We start from the raw sequence: 21,216 nt of genomic DNA on the forward strand, positions 1-21,216 counted from the left end.
AACAATGGGATCAAAAGCTATTCAAATTTCTACACCGAACCTCATCGAGAATCAAAACATGTCCAAAACAAGTGGAATCTTGCTCCTTTGGCCAAACACAAAGCACAAATACTTCAACTTGTCTAGGTTGTTATTACGTTTTCAACTTATAATTTACACGCTGCTGAGATGGAGAGTCAAAGCACCGGCAGCAACGAAGGCATTAACTGTGGAACATAAAGAGATCCGTGTTCTTCATCTACCAGAAGAACACTTTTTGAGTCTTCAGGTCCTTAACCTGATGGAACCTCCTCTTCTAGAAGAAGAGCTAGAGCAAACTTGCCTATGATGTCCTTAATTCCATCTGGTCTTTCTTTTATCCCAGTGGTCTGATCAGCCATGTGTCCAGCATCTGCTTCAGAGGGACAGCTATTATGTCTATTCACAACAGGAACTGAAGGAGAAGCTTTACCAAGAAATCATAGTCTTCTTCGACAGAGGCAAAGTGAGTCTGTCACAGGCATCCTCACCCTTGATAGAGATGGGGTGGGCATGATTCCTGTGTTACCTAATTTGGTCTTGGTGGAATTTCCAATGAATAGGGTGGCTTCTCTTGAATTATTTGTTTTCACGTTTGTTTTTACAACTATTTATTGATAATGATATGTATTGTCGAGTTATAGTCAACTCCTAGTGACCACATAGAGCCTTCTCCAAAGAGCTACTCTGTTTCCCCCAAAATAAGACCTGCCTGGGCAATAAGCCCAATTGGGCTTTTGAGCACATGCACTAAAATAAACCCTCCCCTGAAAATAAGCCCTCCCTGAAAGTATTGCAATGCAGCAGCTGCCATGAGGTGACCACACTCGCCGCCTCCTGCACCTCAAAAATAATAAGACCATCCCAAAAATAAGGCCTGTCTTATTTTCAGGGAAACATGTAATCTCAGAAAGTCCTAACATACCTTCATCTTCTTTTTTTCAATCCAAGAAAGCTTTTCTGATCCTACCACTGGTAGGTTCTTTACTCTTGGAAAGATAAAGCAGTGTGTATGTATGTATGTATGTATGTATGTATGTATGTATGTATGTATGTATGTATGTATATATTTACAATTTAAAACACTGAGTACCTATGATGCATGTAAAGAACTAGGAAAACATGAAACTCCAGAACTTATTCTGATGTATATGCCATCCATACAAAGGCTTCAGTTAAATCAGGGGTGGGTTCCTACCAGTTCTAACCTCTTCTATAGAAGAGGTTCCACAAATCTACAGTGCTGTTTAGAACCAGTTCCAGCTCCCTCCCCCCGCCCGTCCGCACATCATCAAGATGAAGAGCGAGAGGAGGAATTCTGGGAGTTGAAGTCCACAAGTCTTAAAGCTGTCAAGTTTGAACAGCCCTGGGGTTTTTTTCTAAAGGGTTAGGGGTGCAAGGGTCTTGTAACTTGACAGCTTTAAGACTTGCGTGCTTCAAATGCCAGAGTTTCTGAGCCAACATTTTGGTTGCTAAGCAAGAGCATTGTTAAGTGAGTTTCACCACATTTTACAAGTTGGCCACTCCCACCCGATCACATGGCCGGCAAGCCACTCCCACAAAGCAGGCCACACCTACAGAAGAGGTTCTAAAAAAATTTGAAACCCACCACTGAGTTAAATGTACATGGCCATCCAGGAGCACACAGGTAGACCATGCAAGACTTGATGGAAAAATGAAGGAAAGGCAGTTTCAGCACTTAAAACCCACCAGAATCAACTTAGAAGATCGCAAACAGTATGAAAGTAGAACTAGAAGATCAGAAATAGTATGGAGTAGCCAGATGGAGTATACTTTATTTCATTCCTTTTCATGAATGAATGATCTCTTTTATCTCTTTTCCTTTTAACTCCTTGAAGATGTGGGAGAAAGCCATCCAGCTAAGCAAAGAATTGGCTGACATGTACGAGAACAAAGTCTTTGACTATGAGAGCCTTGGCAATCTCCTGGTAAGAGAAGGAGGTCTTTCATTATCTACTGGGTGAGAGGAATCTCAATCGTATGGATCCCAAAACCATTTTCTTATGTTCCTGATTGAGAGACAAGCAATAAATTAGAAGCTTGGGAAGAAAGTAGTACAAATGGGTGCTCAGGGTGATGAAACGTAAAAATAATAATAATAAATCACTACCCAATCTACTCTTCTTCTTTTTAACATATATGTGCAGAAAAAACGGGCCACCTTCTATGAGAACATCATGAAAGCAATGAGGCCTCAGCCAGAATATTTTGCTGTTGGATATTTTGGCCATGGATTTCCTTCCTTCCTTCGGGTAAGAATGCTAAGTGGGTCTCGGTGGTGGTCCTGAATTACCCTGGGATGTAGCCTACAATCCTGTAATTATGATTTAACTCCCATCTTTAATCCAAACGGACAGAAGAATGTTTGATTTGGGGTAATCCAAAGCTTCATCTCTGAATAAGCAGATACACCAACTGTGCCTCTTCCCACCCACAAAGGGTTAACTAAAATGCCATTATCTAGTAATGCATTTAGGTATGTGGTGCTGCAGGTAGCAGCAAGTTTTGCTTTCACTGTTCATCCAAACTCCTTGTTATTTTCCTGTTAGCCACAGAGAAATGGTTGTGGCTTTCTCAGAATGTATGTATGTATTGCACAATTTATATACAACCCCTCCTAAATGGCCTTAGAACTAATACAGACTAAATCAGTGTTGGCGAATCTTTTCGGCACCGAGTGCCGAAAAGGGGTCCTGTGCATGCCAGAAACCGGAAGAGCAGCTGCCCGGTGCACATGCATGTGCCAGGCGGCTGCTTTTATAGTTTCCGGAGTGCGCAGGCACACCAGACACCCGGTCTTTTGATTTCTGGCATGCATGTCCGCTCAAAGACCAGCTAGTCAATGCGCATGCACACGCCGGAAACCGGAAGAGCAGCCTCCCAGAACACACATGCGCACTGAGTGGCTGCACTTCCAGTTTCTGGAGCTCCCACACACATTAAGGCCAGCTGGCCAGCACCCCGGAACAAGGAAGAGCAATGGGCAACGGCTTGTGAGCTCGGAGAGATGGCTCTGCATGCCACTTCTGGTCTAGTCACAGGACTAGACTGAAAACAGAGAGAAATGCTAATGCAGCATAGTCTTTGATTTAGAACCATTTGTTTATTTATTTATTTATTTATTTGATTTGATTTCTAGACCGCCCCCTCTCCCCGAAGGGACTCGGGGCGGTGTACAGGTACCAAATTAAAAATCATACAAATAATCATAAATAGTTAAAATTGGATTAAACTTTAAACCCCTGTACAAATTTATAAAAATTAAAAACTTAGCCTAAGACCAACCCGTGAAATTTAAAAATACAGACTGAGGTGGGAGAGCTGGAATTAGGCCAAGCCAGCTAGATTAAACAGGTGGGTTTTGAGCTTCTTACGGAAGGAGCGGAGGTCCGTGGTTGTTCTAATATCAGGGGGAAGGTCATTCCAGAGGGTCGGGCCCATCACAGAGAAGGCCCTTCCCCTGGGCGTCGCCCGCTGGCACAGCCTAGTGGACGGCACCCGGAGGAGTCCCTCTCTGTGTGTATTGACCGTTCAGGGTTACGACGACACTGAAAAAAAGTGTCTTACAACTGTTTTTCACACTTTTCACACCTCCGACTGCTGCAACATCCCCCTGGTCATTTGATCAAATTCAGGTGCTTGGCAACTGGTACGTACTTACGACAGTTGCAGAGTCCCAGGGTCGTGTGAGGAAATGAACAACCTGTAGCAAGAAAGGTTGTAAAATGGGGCAAAACTCACTTAACAACTGTCTTGTTTAGCAATAGAAATGTTGGGCTCGGTTGCAGTTTTAAGTTGAGGACTGCCTGTAGTTCCCGATTTGTTTTTATTTCCATGCAAAATTAGTTCATAAATAAATCTACCCACTTCTATTCTCTTTCCTGTTTCTCTTCAGATCGTATAAATCTTTCGCTTTTCCTTGATATTTAGTGAAGGTATTTCACCATATTTACACAATATATTTAGCCAAATGAGATAGGAATTCTGGCAACAGAAAAGGCTAGTACATTCTTCCTGGAATGATGGACTTGGAAAATCTTAGCACTATATCCAGAACTAAAATATCTGCAGTTCCAGACTTCTAATAAGCTGGACTTTAGAGCTGCGTTTTATAGATCTTTGTCTGAGCAAAGAAAAAGATGGACTTGGGTTTGAGTGTAGTGCAAAATGTGTTTATCTCTCTATATTGTCGGTTATTCCATTCCAGGACTAACTGCAAAGGTTTCCTGTTTCTGAAGCCAGTTTCTCTGTGATTCTCATTTTAGGTTTTGCACAACGCAAGCAGTTTATGAGTTATCCAGCAGGATTTATTTTATTTTATTGTTTATTAAACGTATATGGTGCCCATCTCAATCTAAAACACAACTCCGGGCCTCTTGCAATTAATATCGTAAATAAATATCAAACATCTTAAATATATTAAATACATTAAATAGAAATGTAAGATCAGTACAGAAGCAGTCTTTTCCTAGTTACTCCATCAGCTACCTTCAACGATGAGCGTCTCCATAAAACCCCAAGCTTAACAACTTAACTCAAGACCTGCCTACTTTTAGATAATAACTGGGAAAGAATTTCCCAATTTCCCTTTGAACAACTGGAAATGCTGAGAGTCTCTTTTAGACTCAAGCCACCCCAAACCGAACAGTTTGACCCACAAAACTCCATTGCTTGAAGTACTCCATTCTGTTTTCCTATTGTCCCCAGTCCTGAGAATGTTGTGGTTCTCCCAGTTTAATTTCTAATACTTGCCTCTTTTAGAACAAGATGTTCATCTACCGTGGAAAGGAATATGAAAGGAGGGAAGACTTCATTGTGAAACTGCTCACCCAGTTTCCAAATGCTGAGAAAATGAGCAGCACCGCCCCACCAACAGAAGATGTCAAAGCTTCTCTTAAGCAATGTATCTTTTGGGAAGGAAGAGAGTTGAGGAGCTAAATATTTATTTATTTGTTTAGTTTATTTAGTTTGTCAAACATGTACAAGATAACCAGTATAAGCATAAACATGGACATGAACAAAGGAAATGAGTACAAATAAATGGGGACAGTAGGGCAGGGACGGAAGGCATGCTGGTGTGCTTATGCACTCCTCCTTTACGGATCTCTTAGGAATGGGGTGAGGTCCACGGGAGACAGTTTAAGGTTGAAGCTGGGGGGATTGGAGGATGTAACAAAGGAGTCAGGTAGAGCATTCCAGGCGTTGACCACTCTGTTGCTGAAGTCGTATTTTCTGCAATCGAGTTTGGAGCAGTTTACCTTGAGTTTTTATCTATTGTTTGCCCGAGTATTATTGAGGTTGAAGCTGAAATAGTCATTCGACAGGTAGGATGTTGTAGCAGACAATTTTGTGTGCTATACTTAGGTCAGACCGTAGGCGGTGTAGTTCCAGGTTGTCCGAACCAAAATTTCGAGCCTGGTGGCATAAGGTATTCTATTGTGAGCAGAGGAGTGGAGGACTGTTCTTGTGAAATACCTCTGGACGTGCTCAATTGTATTAATGTCCGATAAACAGTGTGGATTCCAGGCAGACGAGCTGTATTTGAGAATTGGTCCGGCAAAGGTTTTGTATGCCTTATAGATAACAAAGTTGATACGGAGAGTAGAAAACTGGCAAAGTTGATAATGGGAGAGTTGAACCAGTATTGGCTCACTTCTGGTATCAGAAATGGACTATACAATGTGTAATCTATTTGCCATTGAGATCCAAATGATTTGCCTGAAGTCCAGCATAAATTAGGCATTCAAGACAGAAGTTGGATGCCTGGATCCAAAGCAAGACTTGGAAACCAGCTGTAAAACAATTTGGATTTCATTTAGATTCCCTGCTAAGTTCTGAGAATTTGAAAAATAAGTCCAATTTCCATTATTCTGTTGCTCGAAACAGATTAATGTCATAGATTACATCGTTGGGTTTTTATATAACCACCTTGTGGGTTATTATTATTATTTTTTTCAAATGTCTGACTTCCCCACTCCTTTTTCCATTTTCCCGAAGTTGACCTCCTTGAATTGTCATTTAGGTTGTTTAGTCTGCAAGTTGGTTGCTATTTTACTCTTACAGTTATTTTATTATTTTAGTATTACAACTACCCCGAATGAGACCTGGAAGTGTTCATATTGGATAAAGATACTCAACACCAATGTCAATATGTCAGGCTATATTCACACAAAAAGCTTAACCTAGTTACCCAGGTTCTGCAATGGCTAACTATCCATTAGCCTGGATTCACACAATACCATAAGACGCATTCTGAAATAACCATAGTTGAAATTTATCAAGCTTAGCATGTCTGAATGCCACCACTAGGATTATAACTTACTTGGTTTAGTGCATGGGGTAAAACAGTTGTTGTGATTGTAGCCCCTCCTAAGTATTCATTTTTTTTCTTAATGAGGAACAAATCATAGGATCTTCTTGTCCACCTACTGGTCACCTTCTTGTTCCTTTTTTCCCCTTAATTTGTACATACAGACATACAGTGTTTCCTAGTTAAGCCTGTCATGAACCTTCCTCCAAGCTACAAAGACAAGCCTGTTCCAGAGCAGATTCTAAAGTAAGGATACACCTCCAAGGTATCTCTCTGCATCTAGAAACAAATTACTTAGCTAAGGGCTGCTTTACTCTGTTTTCATAAAGACCAAAATGCAGGAAGACTGACTTCTACATTCTTGATGGCTGAAAGTGTGAATTAACCTATCCCCATTGTAGAAGACAGGTCTAGTTGTTTCATAGGGATGTATCTGGAACTACGATTTTGAGGTGTTTAGATCAGGGGTCACCAATCTTTTGGACCTGAGAGACCACTAAATTCATAATTTTAAATCCCGCTGACCACTAATATGATCTGCCTAATGACCGCCATGGTGGGCGTGGCTAGGTGGTCATGTGACTGGGTTGGCATGGCCAACTTGATGTCACTCACATCAAGGGGCACCTCACTGGCCTCTACTCACCCCTCCCCTCCCAGCCACTCCTCACCTGTCTGTCTGGACTCCTTAGGGCCCCAACAGGAAGCAGTTGTTGGAGCTCAGCAGCCATCACGAGAAAGAGTTGGCAAAACAGCTGGCTCAGTCCTAATTGGATCTGACCGAGAAGGAGGCTCAGCAGAAGCATTGGGGACTACAAGCAGAAGCTTTCCAAGCAGAGTGAAGACCTGCGGGAGTGCAAGGCCAGGTGCCGGCGCCTGGAGGCTCAGCGGGATGAGATGGTCAGCCAGTTCCAGGACATGATACAGTCCCACTGGAATGAGGCCCTCCAGTTCTTCGCCACCAGCAGCACTTCCCTCCAGCCTTCGGCCAAAGCCCCTCACCAGGAGGCTGAAGCAGACCCCAAGTCAGAATTTCTCCCCCCCTCCGACCCACACAAAAAGACCCCAAAGGGGGAGACTCTCTGCAGCAACGCAAGCATTCATTGCACGTATCCGACCCAGGAGTCATAGCTTGAGGACCCCTGATTTAGTGCAATATAAAAAATGCAAGTAATTTTTCTGCGGACCACCAAAATTTTCTCATGGACCACCAGTTGGTGACCGCTGGTTTAGATGGAGCATTATATCAGATCATTTAAACACCCTGATTCTTATATGCCACTAAGCCATAGGGCAGCTTTTTCATTGAATAAAATGCAGTTATATAGCCAAAATTGAACAAACCCACAGTTATGTAGGAAATTGAACGAAGTATCTGTGTAGCATGCATTCAGGTATTCTCCTGCTTTCAATATCCACTCACCTGGATTGTTATAGCACTGATATCAGACTTAGGATTTTGGGTGTTAGCCGAGATTTTAAGTTGTTTTAATCTGCTGCTTTAGCTTTTATAGATCCAACGAAGTGCAACAGTTCCAACACTCCCGTCCTTTCAGAAAAGGAGAAAAAGATCCCGAGAATGAATTTGCAGTGAGTCATTTCTTCTCTGCCATCCCTGTCATTTTTTTTTTCCCTTTCATGATGTGACACACCGTGTTTTTCATATGTTAGCTTTTTTTAACTTGATTCTTTGGTTCCTCAATTCCAGTGGATTAAATTCTTGCATTTTGGTACCAAGCACATAGCAAGCAATAGGAGATAATTATCAACAGTTGTGCAAACTCTAAAATCTTTACTCATACAAAACCCTTTGTCCAGGGATGGAACACAAGTGTGGGTTATTTTTGTTGGTAGGATCGCATCCTTTGGGACCTTAACAAATTAAAGTAGTGAATGGGGAATAGATAGTAATATAGTCTAATCCGCCAAAATATAATCTCTCTAACTTCAATTTCAGAAGAATGGGGGGAGGAAACCTATTTTAAGTCATATGGGAAATGTGATCTCCTTATTCTTTGACTACTGCAAATTGTTCAGCTTCACTTTTACTTAATACTGCCTGCGCTAATTAGCAGTTGGTCTTGAGCAACTCTTATTTCAAATGAAAAACATCAGAGAACTTTAAAATACAACTTTTAGAACATCGTCACTTAACCTAGTTAAGGGACATAGGAAATTGCTGGTATAACAGAGGTGGGTTGCTCCCAATTTTACTACGGGTTTGCTTCGTGCATGCTTCGCACATGCACAGAACAATTTACAGTGAACTGCGCATGTGCACGCACTACTAAATAACCTGCCGGCAGCGTTGACCGGGGAACTGGTTCGGGGGCGTGGCCAGCCTGTGTCACTGCCAGTTCTGCAACCCAGCCCAAAATATCACAACCGGTGTGGCCGAACCTAGCCGAACTGGGAGCAACCCACCTCTGGATTATAATAGAGATGGTCCTTTCAAGTATTCAAGATTAAGGCATTAGGAAGTCTAGGTGATTGAAAAACCAATTGGAACCATCTTTTTTCCAATGGATCTGATCTTGATATAGGCTAGGTCTTTACATGAAGGCCACCCAACTCCTTGCTCTTCCTGATTTCATTTTGTTTTTAGGTTCTTTGAATCAAGTAATGCATGTGCAACTAGGTGCAGATATAAGCAGTAAGATATTTTTGAAAAAAAGGGGAAAAAAGATAAAATAGTAGACAACATCCTTAGAGAGAAACAAGCAGTTGTTTCACTTTTCTGGATAATATTGGGTGGATGACTGCACCCAACTTGGTAGTCAATATTGATGAAAGCATGATCCCCTAATTGTCAACAAATGTGACAATCCCTGGCGTCCAATAATGCTGCCATGTCAAATTATGAGTCAAGCTAACAAAATGGCATTCTTGCATACTGTACAGGTAGTCCTCGACTTACAACGGTTCATTTAGCGATCATTCAAAGTTACAACATTGCTGAAAAAAGTGACTAATGACCATTTTTCGCACTTATGACTGTTGCACGCATCCCCATGGTCATGTGGTCAAAATTCAGACTGTTGGCAACTGACTCCTATTTATGACCTTCACGTGATCCTCTTGCGACCTTCTGACAAGCAAAGTCAACGGGGAAGCCAGGTCCACTTAACAATGGTGCTACTAACTTTAACAACTGCAGTGGTTCACTTAACAACTGTCAAGAAAGGTCATAAAATGGAGCAAAACTCCTTTAACAAATGCCTCACTTAGCAGCACACATTTTGGACTCAGTTGTGGTCTTAAAGTCGAGGACTGCCTGTAACTCAAACAAACCATGCTATGACTTCATCTGATTCGTAGTTCCCACTACATCGTGAGCCACATATTCAGTTTTAGCCTAGACTAACAGGTTGTATGAATCCAGACATAAATTCTTGCATTAGATTGATTTGGGGGGAAACGAGCTTCTGATTCTTGGCCCCATCATTCTGCTGAGGAAGGGCTAAGAGAGAACATTCCTTGCATAGGTATAATATAAAATGTACATACGTTTTTTTATCTTGTTCCTTTTTGGGCTTTTTCTCTTCTTAAGACTATGTGGATAGAACGTACCAGCTATACAACAGCCTACTCTTTCCCTGGAATCCTCAAATGGTTCGAAGTCAAGCAAGTCACTATGGTGAGAAGCTTTCATTGCCATCTCTAATTCAGCCTCCCCAACTTGGTAGCCTTTAGATGTCTTGAATTTTCAGCTAATTTCCGTGAGTTTGTGAGCTAAGAATCTGTTGTGGCCCACCAGCGGTCAGTGGAGCTGGCAGCAGATTCGGATAGTGAGGAAGTTGGGGAGGAACATGGGCCAGTCCTGGAGTCTGTGGAAGGTTCTGATGAGGGCTCTGTGTCAGAGGCAGAGAGGGGGCCAGGGCCATCTGACAATTATCAGCTGCCTTCAGAGTCAGGCATCTGTGAGGCAGACGAACAGCTGGAGCTGGAGTGTGCGCATCCAGAGTTGCAAGAGGAAGGGAACAACTAAAGAACAGGGGTCACCTTGGAGTAAGGCCACAGATGAATGATGAATGGTCCCTCCCATAGGGAATAAAAGAGGAGCGAAAAGGGAGTGGAGTTTGCAGGAGACAATTAGTTCGCTTAATTGGTTTGTGACTCTCCGAGACTCCTTGCCAAGTTTTACAGATATCAGCCTGTCAGCTCTCCAAGCCAGAGAAGGTCTGTGACTGTTAATGCTCCCTTGAAAGACTTTTGGATGTGAATGAGCAGAATTCACAGGAAATTAACTTTTGTGTTATCCCCCTTTCTGAACGAACTGTTGGGGTGATCGGTAATTAAAGGAAACAAATTACATGCAAAGTTTGCTAAACTGGGCTTTCTTTCCTCTCCCCACTCCCTTCTACATTTAATCTTCAATGTCAGTTTGGCAATTATATGGACATGTCCATATAATTTAGTAAAGTGAGATTTTTTAAACTCAGAAATGGGAAACTGATACAGTCCAATCCCACAGAGCAAGCCACAGCTTATTTACTGTATTTATTACAGTTTGTTTCAGTCCTTCCTCTAAATGTACATTTATTTTGGCCCTTCCTCTGAATGTCTGCATAGTATCACAATCCTTCAAGGAATCTAATTTGGCCTAAGTTCACTCCAATGACCTTAGAGAGGGTTAACGTCATTGCCCAGAAAATCATTGGTTGCCCTCTCCCCTCTTTGCAAGAGCTTTATAGCTCCCGCTGCCTTAAGAAAGTTCAAAACATCCTTAAAGATCCATCTCATCCTGGGCACCCTTTTTTTGAACTATTACCATCTGGCAGACGGTACAGGACAATAAAAACAAGGACAAATAGGCTGAAAAACACCTTCTATCCCAGGGTAGCAACTGTATTAAATTCTACAGTATAATACAATATTAATACAATATCGGGTTTTCAATTTCAATTATATAGCATGTGAAGCATGTGTGTTTGTGTTTTTATTTTTATAGTTATAATGTACACTGAAGAGGGCATTTAATTTCATTGTACATTGTGCAATGACAATAAAGTAAACTAAAGTAAACTAATGGGCTTTGGCTATGCAGTAGCTTAACTTGGGTTTGTGCAGACTTAGGTTTTGTTACATGAGCACAGAAACTGCTATCCTCTTACCCCTAGTTTAAGTCCTGTATAACGGACAGCTGATTCCTATGTATATACTTGAAAGGGAAACTAGGAGTAATTTGTTATTTCCTAAAACTGGCTGTTGGCAAGAGAAGAAAAGGGAACAACAGAAGCCTGAGACAGACCTTGAAAACTGATAAGTTTTCCTTTTTTGAAATATGATGAGATTTTGGTTAGCATCGCCTATGACAGTGATGGCTAACCTTTTCCGGACCGAGTGCCCAAAGTGCGTGCGCACAAACCCCCAAAATACAATGCATGTGCAACCCCGCGCATGTGCCCCATGCATGCACACAGCCCCTGCATGCATCCCACCCTCTGCATGCATGTGCAGCCCCACACACGCACATGTAGCCTCATGCATGCACACGCAGCCCCCAGATGTGCCCTATGCGTGCATGTGTGCCCCCCGCATACACCTTCCCCCCAAGCACAGCAGAGATCCAAAGGCCAGCTGGCCAGTGGGAGGCGCATGCGCATGCACGGTGGAGCTGAGCTGGGAAAACATCTCATGTGCCCACAGAGAGGGTGCTGCGTGCCACCTGCGACACGCGTATCATAGGCTCGCCATCACTGGCCTATGACAATGAGGTTGTAGAGTCCCTACTTGACATTTCAAGGTTGAGTGAATGACCAGGATCTAACTGTGAGCATTGCCCAGCGAAGCATTTGGCGTGGGGAAAGTTGATTTTCTGTTGAAATTGTCATTGCTTAGCCTCCATTATTTCACTGTAGTCTTGACCATAACTCATGTTTGTGGTGCTTTCCAGGAGGAAATCAGCCCCTTGGAGAATGCCATTGAAACCATGGAGCGGACGAATGAGAAGATCAGTAACTGCGTGCAACAACATGCTTGGGACCGAGCCCTGCCTGTCCATCCCCTCTCCATGCTCTTGAATGGCATTGTGGATCCAGCAGTAATGGGGGGTTATACCAATTACGAGAAGGTTTGTTGTTTCCTTGCTCTCTGTTGTAGGTCACACAAGAATCTCGGGAATGGGACAGTTGTGTCAGTTTCCTAAAACAGGGAGGCAGAGTCATAGAATCGAGCTACATGAACAGTACTATAGATATCAGAGAATTTGGAGAGAGAGAGAAACCTTGCAGCAGCTGGCACTAAATTTAAGGGTGGAAATCAAAGGATTTGGTTTCCATTCATTAAAGCGTTCCTTTTCTGTAGTAATAGGTACATTTTGGTGAGCTACGGACCTCACTTGTTTTATAATAATCACTTAATAAACTTAATTAGAGAGTAGTTGACATTCTGTAATTTTAATTTAGAATGAAAAGGAACAAGGGAAGGGATAGACAGTAGGCAAAGATGAACTCTGAAGAAAAAGGACAGGTATAGGACAGGTTTTGTCGAATCTGCCCTCCTCCGTTTTCCCTCTTTACTGAAATTTCACCAAATGTTGTCCATTCAGATATTATCTAGATCAGTGATGGTTAATCTTTTCAGCACCGAGTGCCAAAACTGGAACACACACGCACTAGAGTGCCAGGACCTGGAAGAGAGCAGCTGGCCGCCATGCGCATGCGCACCAGCCGTCTGCTGTCTTCTGAGTTCCAACGCAGCAGCTTGCTGCTCTTCCAGGTTCCGTCGCGCGCATGCATGCCGGACAGCTGTTCCATCATGCATGCGCACTGGCCAGCTGCTCTCTTTCGGGTTCTGGTGCATGCATATGCGTCAGCCAGCTGGGCCGGCACACATATGTGCAACGAAGAGCAGCTGGCGACAGCACACGTGCCCACAGAGAGGGCTCTGTGTGCCACCTCTGGCATGCATGCCATAGGTTCGCCATCATGGATATAGATAGTGTCTCAAAGGTGCTTTTTGAGAAGGCAACTGGACTTTCTTTGTTTTTTTTTCCTTAAAGATGCTTCACTTCTCTTCCAAGGAACTTCTTCATTTCTCAACTTCTTGGATGAGAAGTGAAACATCTTCAAGGAAAAACGAAGAAAATCCAGTTGCCTTTTGAGAAAGCACCTTTTGGGACAACCATGACCTTGGATGACTGACAATCTCCATAGATGCATATAGAGAGTGATCATCTCTTGCGGATTATCTACCCACAATAGAAACAGCAATTTTTTTTAAATGTATTTAATGTATTTTGAGGAGGAATAAGAAGCCCTGCATTTTACACCCATCTGAAGTTGCCAGATACCTTTCAGGGGCACACATTAGGAAGCCCACCTAAACCTTAAGCTTACAATCATTCATTTAGCAACTGTACGTCTGAAACGGTATAGGGTTTCCTGCCTAGGCAGGGGGTTGGACTAGAAGACCTCCAAGGTCCCTTCCAACTCTACTATTGTATTGTATTGTATTGTATTGTAACTATTTGAAGTTATAGGGGCGTTGAAAAAGGCGACTTACGACTGGTCCTCACACTTATGACCATCGTGCAATCGTCCCATGATTACAGGATCAAACTTAGGACAGTTGCTGTGTCTAAGGGTCATGTCTTCATCATTTGCAACTTTCCCAGTTGGAAGCCAGACCACGTGACACCCTTAATAACTGCAGCGATTTAAAAACCATGTGATTTAACAAGCACGACAGCACAGGTCATATACAATCAGACGCGATTCATTTAACAACCGCCATTGTTCCATTGTTTAGCAATGGAAATTCTGAGGCCAACTGTGGTTGTAGGACAACAAGTACCTGTATACATATTTTATATCACCATCCTATCCAACCCAATCCAATTCCATTCAAACCTTTATTATCAAGAGTACAACATGAATCAGATTGGCTGAGCCTCCCTTCGGGTACTCTCCTCCCCCCCCCCCCCGCTACACAATACAACTCACAAAAAAATCCCTAGCCCAGTGAATCCTACTAACAAACACCCAGTTCTATGGCACTGTTTGAACTTATTGCACATTGCACCGGCCCCACAAGTCAATCGTACGATGTTGTTGTAGGGTTATTTTTCATTCAGGAGTCAGACAGCCCATGGATAAAAAACTGTTCTTCAGCCTGTTGGTGTGGCTGCCTGTGCTTCTATATTTCCTTCCAGCTGGTAGGAGAATAAAGAAGGGCTGACCAGGGTGTGAGTTGTCCCTGAGGATTTCCCTCACTCTCCTAAGGCAGCGAGCCCTAGCGATGTCATCTAGTGGTGTCAGGGAACAACCCACAATGTTGTCTGCTGTGCTCACCACCTTCTGTAGTGTGTTTCTATCCATGGCTGTCAAGCCAGCATACCACCCCATAATGCAATGAGCGAGGACGCTTTCTATTGGGGAACCTGCAAAAGGAGGTCATCAGTTGTTGTTCCACTTTATTATTTTTTTCGCAAGACCCTGAGGACGTGGAGTCTCTGTTGGAGTCTTTCTGGCCACCTGGGTCATGTTGATTTTCCAGGTGAGATCTTCGCTGAGATAGGCTCCCGAGAATTTAAAGGAGGAAACTCTCCGTTGCTATCCAGGATCAAAGTCTTTTTCCTCCTTAGGATTTCAGTTATGGATAGTGCAGCAATGCCAGATGTGCTTCCAGAAAACAGGATTTTTAATGGATTTTGGGTTAGAGGTGTAAAGATCATTGCAAACCCCTGTGCATATCTGGAAATTAGGATGAGTGGGACATCTAAACATCATGTGTCTCCCTACTACCACCCAAGTGAGCAAGGCTTACTTCTAGCTAGGACGTATTAAAATCACTTTGATGCACAGTGGGTACCTTTAGTGTGGAAAGCTTTGTGATACAGGCAGCCAGAAAATGCTGGAGTTGTGGCATGGAGAAAAGATCCAATTTTCTGCCAAGGAAATATTTTGAGCGCCCGCTTCTCTAGTTTCGTTGCTAAAGTTAGATTCTGCAAAAATGGAAATGCTGTCACATCTGAAAGCTATCAGCCGTTTATTTTTATTTTTGCTCACTTTTTCCTCTCCCTGACTCAGCTGGGCTTTTGTGGGCACTTAATAATAATAATAATAATCTAAATCTTTCTTTCACATTAAAAACCAGAAATCAATGTCCTGCACAAATCATTTGGCTTTGTGGTTTTCTGACACTTTGGATTCTAGCTGATGGAATTTTGTGGGTTTTATCCTGTTGCCACAATACCTTCTCCCCTGCTAGTCAGGGTTTTACTTATTTATTTTTAAAGAAGAAAATGGCTTAGTTTTCTGCTCCAAAAGGAGTTAAAACTTGCTTATATATTATCCCATATTGTTGTATACTTCTGAGTAGGGCTGGAGAAGATGTCATCTTGCAGAGGTTCTTAAATTATCCCCAGAATGCCCATTGATGGGGAAAGAATAACAACAGTTGGAAGGGACCTTGGAGGTGTTCTAGTCCAACCCCCTTCTCAAGCTAGAAACCCTGCTTGAATTTCTAGGATTAATGTCAAGCATCGGGGAAATCAGGAGTTCAGATGAGTGTAAATGTATTGCAAGCTTAAGCTCTCTATAAGAATCTGAACTACTAATGGTCAAGGGAAATTAGCAGGAGTTAAGAAAGTGGGCTGGACTTAGATCACTTGTGAACCCTCAGGGACTCTTGACTGATGATGCGTTTGACCCTTCCCTCAGGCTCAGCCTGGTCATCTCCTACAATTATAAGATTCTAGGAAAGTTAGTATTATAATTCTGCAACATTTGTAAAGCTGCACATTCCCCATACCTTCCTTTGAGAATCAGTTCTGCTCCTATTTCTGTGACTCTAGCCCAAGTATTATTTTATTCCTTAATAACATAATGGAAATTGGCTTTGTTTTGGCTGCTCATCAGTTGATATAAAAGGGTGTTTCCGCCACGTTAGATCTGACCAAGAACACCATTCAAATTGTGATTTATTTGCCAGCTTTGTGTTTTTTCTCACATCCATTCACCCTGCTCCTTTTCTCAGCCCCTCTGTGATTGTAAATTCGATTAGGAAGGCAACTTGCAAGCTGAATTGTGGGACTCAACCTGATTCGTCTTAGTCAAAAGGATACTGTGCTTTCTTTCTTTCTTTCTTTCTTTCTTTCTTTCTTTCTTTCTTTCTTTCTTTCTTTCTTTCTTTCTCTTTCTTTCTTTCTTTCTTTCTTTCTTTCTTTCTTTCTTTCTTTCTTTTCTTCCCTTCAATCGTGTCGAATTCTGCACAAGTCCCTGCAGATTTCAGTTGAGATGCTAAACTCAAGTCACAAGCACTGAGGTGATATTCAGCCGGTTCGGACCAGTTCAGATGAACCAGTAGTGAAAATTTTGAGTAGTTCGGAGAACCAGCAAATACCACCTCTGGTTGGACCCACCCTCCCACCCCAGTTGTGCCCTGTCCTATATACCCTTGTTTTTTAGCTCAGCTCATTCACATGGCAGAGTGGATTGCTGCGCCTCAGCTGAGGTAAAACAAAACAGCTCAGCTGACCAGCGCTAACACAAAGGGTGATCTTTGTGTGCTTTGACCCGCAAAGCGTGTGACGTGCGCGCGTGAAGTGCGCTCTCATAGAACCGGTAGGAAAAGATTTGGAATCCCACTACTGACTGAGGCCCAGTTTGGGACTCCTTTTGGGAGCTCCTTTCATGTCCCCATGCTGGACTGAAGGATGAGCGCTCATCCTCGGCCCACACAGCTCTCGGGTCTCAAACATGGCCTCTCTAACCCGCCTGCCCAGCATTCCACTCCTCAAGCCACCGTGCTTCTTTTCAGTAGAGATGAATCTGGAGGACTATGAATAGTTGCTGTATGATTCCAGCCTGGATCTACAGAATTTCCAAGGAGCAGGTTGTTGTTCTTGTTGTTTTAAAGATAACATGACATTTATTATGATGGTGTTCAAAAATTCCAGAAACAGAAATGTATGCATTGAAGGAAAATAGTGAGTAAGCATCCTGAATACAAAAATAATAATCTTTCCATGGAAAGGGTGGGATGTTTGCACATAATATTTTCTTTGATATATTTTTTCAGCTATATTATGCTGTGGCTGACTCTTTGTTTCTGTTTAAAACACATCCTTCTACAAGGAAGTCAGGCAGGCTGCAACTAGTACTCCTTAAGCTTACTCTTCTTGTTTCAGGAGAGAACAGTTGAGTGCAGAGTATTGGGGTATGGATTAGTAATGTCAGAACCCCCAAATAGTAGAATATTATCCTGTATTTCCTGAAAGAACTTAGGGGACCAAGCATAAGGCAATTTAAAAAATGTTACTGTGGTGTTTAAATACAAGGATTGAAGCTTTTCAAGGCTTAAGAACCATTACTCACTCATTCCTTAGGAAGCTAGCTATCCCTTCCTGCTTATCTTCAGAAATCAGAGTTGAAAGAATGCAGTGAGGTTTTGCATAGCATTAAAATAAAAATACATAAGATTCTATCCTGTGTCTTTAGCTTTCTTGTTTTTAAAAAAACTGGTTTATTCCATAATAGGAAGTTTTTGTAGAATCATTATGAAGTTCGAGAGGACAACAGGAATAATCTAATCCAATTTACTGCTGGAAAACCAGATAAATTAACCTTGAAAGACAACTCCAGCTGCTTCTTAAAAGCTTCCAGAGATGGAGAACTTTAAATCTCCATAGACAGAGACTCTGTGTGTGTGTGTGTTTCTCTCTACCTCGGTCATCTCTCTCTCTCTCTCTCTCTCTCTCTCTCTCTCTCTCTCTCTCTCTCTCTCTCTCTCTCTCTCTGTGTGTGTGTGTGTGTGTCTGTCTCTTTCTCTCTCTCTGAGCCCCCCTCTCTCTTTGTCTCCCTCATTGAAAGTTTTAAAAAGAAGATAAAAACTAACAGACCCTGATACTGAATAAAGAAAACAAAGGCAGAAAAAGAAAGTAGAAAAGAAAAAAATGCAAAAAAACCGATAAAAAGAATTAGAAAGAAGCATCCAGCAAATACTACTATATTACAAAGTGATCTCTTACACTATGGTTACAAAAAAATTTCTCACTCTTTGTATTACCTATTTTTCACCCCAAATGTTAACTGCATTTTGTTCCAAATCATGAAAAAAGGAGAAAGTCTGTGTGTTTCCCAACCAGCCATAATTTATCATATTTTTCCTAATCAAGAAAATGAATTTAGCCATCTCTGAAGTTTCATCATCTTCGCCAATCATTCCTTGTTGAGGATATGTTAAACCATTTCACTTTTGAGCATTGATTGATCTTGCTGAAGTTATCATATATAAAAACAACCTTCAAGATGTTTTTTCTTGCTGTCCATGTAGCTTAATTTGATTCTTTTCATCATAGGATCAAACATTTAGCCTGTCTTCTTTTTTCATTCCATCTCTGCAGGCCTTTTTCACTGAGAAATACATTCAGGAACACTCTGAAGATCAAGAAAAGATTGAATTACTCAAGCAACTAATTGCCCTACAGGTACCTGCAGGAATGCAGATATGTGGAAAGATGTCCGTAGGCTGTTTTGCAGAAGTAATATTGTCACTGCGGTGTAACTTTTCCTGAAGTAGTATCTTGCAGATGTTGGGATATCATCTGGCCAGGATTCTACCTGCTGTTACTGTATGACAGACAACTTGCACTGCCCATAAAAAAAGTAGTAGCTGGGTGCAATAGTTGAGGCATCAGGCTAGAAACTAGGAGACTGTGAGTTCTAGTCCCATTGTAGACACAAAACCAGCTGGATTACCTGAGACCAGTCATTTTGCGGTGGCCCAGTGGTTAGAGTGCAGTACTGCAGGCTACGTTTGCTGACTGCCAGCTGCCTGCAATTTGGCAGTTCAAATCTCCCCAGGCTCAAGGTTGACTCAGCCTTCCATCTTTCTGAGGTGGATAAAATGAGGAGCTAGATTGTTGGGGGCAAATATGCTGACTCTGTAAACTGCTTAGAGAGGGCTGTAAAAGCACTGTAAAGCAGTATATAAGTTTTATTGCTATTGCTCTTCTCTCTCAGCCCTAGGAAAGAAGTGATGACAAACCACTTCCAAAATCTTGCCAAGAAAACTTCAGGGGCTAATCTAGGGAGTCACAGAGCCAATAATGATTTGGAGACACACACACACGCACACAACACTAAAATGCTTCCCAAAGTATAATAACTAAGCATAGCAATGCAACGTAAGATATAGAAAAGCATCGTTTCTTGGCATATTTGGCATTAATGTATTGGTTAAGGTAGAAGTAATCACAAAAGTGCTGCGGAAATCATTGAATGTAATCTTATTAAGGGGCAGAAATAATGCTCAGTGAAAAAGCATGACCTCTGCAAGCAGAATATTTAAGTTCTGACGAAAAGAAAAAACACAGTGCTTCAAGTTTATAGACCAAAGGTGCTTTGAAATTTATGGAGGCATGCACATATCACTTGTGTGCAGCTTCGTAAACCAAATGGGTTTTTTTTCCTCAGAATTATGCAATCCAGCTAAGTTTTAAGGAGTTGCAGACACCTGCTGTATTCACACCCTCACAGACCCTTGAAGCATCTTATGCCCTTAAAGCCAAAGTTTTGCACAGTACTAATAACCAGCAGCGAGGGGAACCTTTACCTTTATCTATAATCTAGATACTGTATGCCTAAGCCTGGCTTGACCTCATTAGTAAGCTAAGCCAAGAAATACCCAAGATGAGCCTTCTCATTTTCCAAATTTCATTTGAAACTACAGTGGTACCTCAGTACCCATCAGCAATTAGTTCCAGAAGACGTGCCAAATACTAAAACCAACAAGTAGTGAGAAAACCACATAATTTACCACATGACCTGTTATTTTGGCCAGAAGAAATAGCAAGTCACAAGGCAATCGACGTCAGCAAGTTATTCCTTGTGTGTTGATTATCGGGAGAAAGATGAATCCCGGGACAAGATTTCTGTTTCAAAATGAGTTGAATACTGAATTCGACAAGTTTAGAAGCAGCCAAGTGCCATGGTGTCAACGGTCTACCTCTGTGCTTCCTTAACCTTCTGATCTGGCTTGTCTCTTGCAGATGCCTTTGCTGGCTGAAGGGATTAGAATCCATGGGAAGAAACTGACCGAGCAATTGAAGCCTCTTCATGACAGGCTAACCTCTTGCTTCAAGGAGCTGAGAGAGAAAGTGGAGAAGCTCTACGGCGTGATCACTCTGGTACATATGCACTGAGTCTTGCTTATGAAAAGTCACTAGGAATGAGATGATTATAGCAAGGACAAGGGGATAATCAAATCTGTGGATTTTCATTTCTTCCAGTTTCTCATTTGGGTGAATATTGCCAAGTTCCAGTTATCCAAATTGAATTTTTTTTAAAAAAAAAAATTAAGTCAAAGCACTTAATGAAATTAAATGCATATTTCTCCAAATATAAGCATTTCTCGTACGTATGTCTAATTAATGCACACAGTTTTTGCAAAACCGTGTTCCTAATGCAAGGCACATTTTTATGATTTTCATGAGTGTATTCGCTAATACACTAGAGACTTTTCCATGCGTGTGCAATAAAGTAAACATTTCTTTTTGTCAAACTACATTGCAAACTTTGAGGAACTGGGAATTTCAAATGAGAATTATGCTTTGTTTTAAATATTGGGAGTTGGCAAAGACAAACCAACTGCATAGTTGGTTGTTTTAAGTTAGGTGAAGAAATTCAGCCAATTTTTTTCTCCTAGTGGTGATGTGATCAGCTATGGTGGGAAACAGTTGTTCTTAGAACTGGCATTTTCTTGATCCTAGAATATCTTGAACCACAAATGAAAACACCAGTCAAGGAAGAAATTGTAAAGCAAAAGTTCATACTTGTCTGGCTTTGTGCCCAGACCTAAAGCCCCACATGTGTGGTGGGACTCTCTATTTTTTGTTTTATTAGTGACTAGCCAATAACCCG

General features: G+C 41.9%; 1 protein-coding gene across 2 annotated transcripts in view; it reads left to right on the forward strand.

Annotated features, from left to right (window-relative positions):
- DOCK5 (dedicator of cytokinesis 5) overlaps nt 1–21,216 on the forward strand; it is a 154,931-nt gene that overhangs the window by 121,132 nt on the left and 12,583 nt on the right. For both annotated transcript variants that reach the window (XM_081960726.1, XM_081960725.1), the window contains exons 38-47: nt 365–484; nt 1,878–1,967; nt 2,187–2,291; nt 4,801–4,942; nt 6,514–6,595; nt 7,855–7,939; nt 9,900–9,986; nt 12,246–12,422; nt 18,699–18,782; nt 20,346–20,483. In XM_081960726.1, coding sequence (XP_081816852.1) covers nt 365–484; nt 1,878–1,967; nt 2,187–2,291; nt 4,801–4,942; nt 6,514–6,595; nt 7,855–7,939; nt 9,900–9,986; nt 12,246–12,422; nt 18,699–18,782; nt 20,346–20,483 — 1,110 coding nt within the window. The remainder of the gene's footprint in view (nt 1–364; nt 485–1,877; nt 1,968–2,186; nt 2,292–4,800; nt 4,943–6,513; nt 6,596–7,854; nt 7,940–9,899; nt 9,987–12,245; nt 12,423–18,698; nt 18,783–20,345; nt 20,484–21,216) is intronic.

The sequence above is a fragment of the Natrix helvetica genome (genome assembly GCF_964273705.1).
Source record: "Natrix helvetica genome assembly, chromosome: 8".
Taxonomy (NCBI): domain Eukaryota; kingdom Metazoa; phylum Chordata; class Lepidosauria; order Squamata; family Natricidae; genus Natrix; species Natrix helvetica.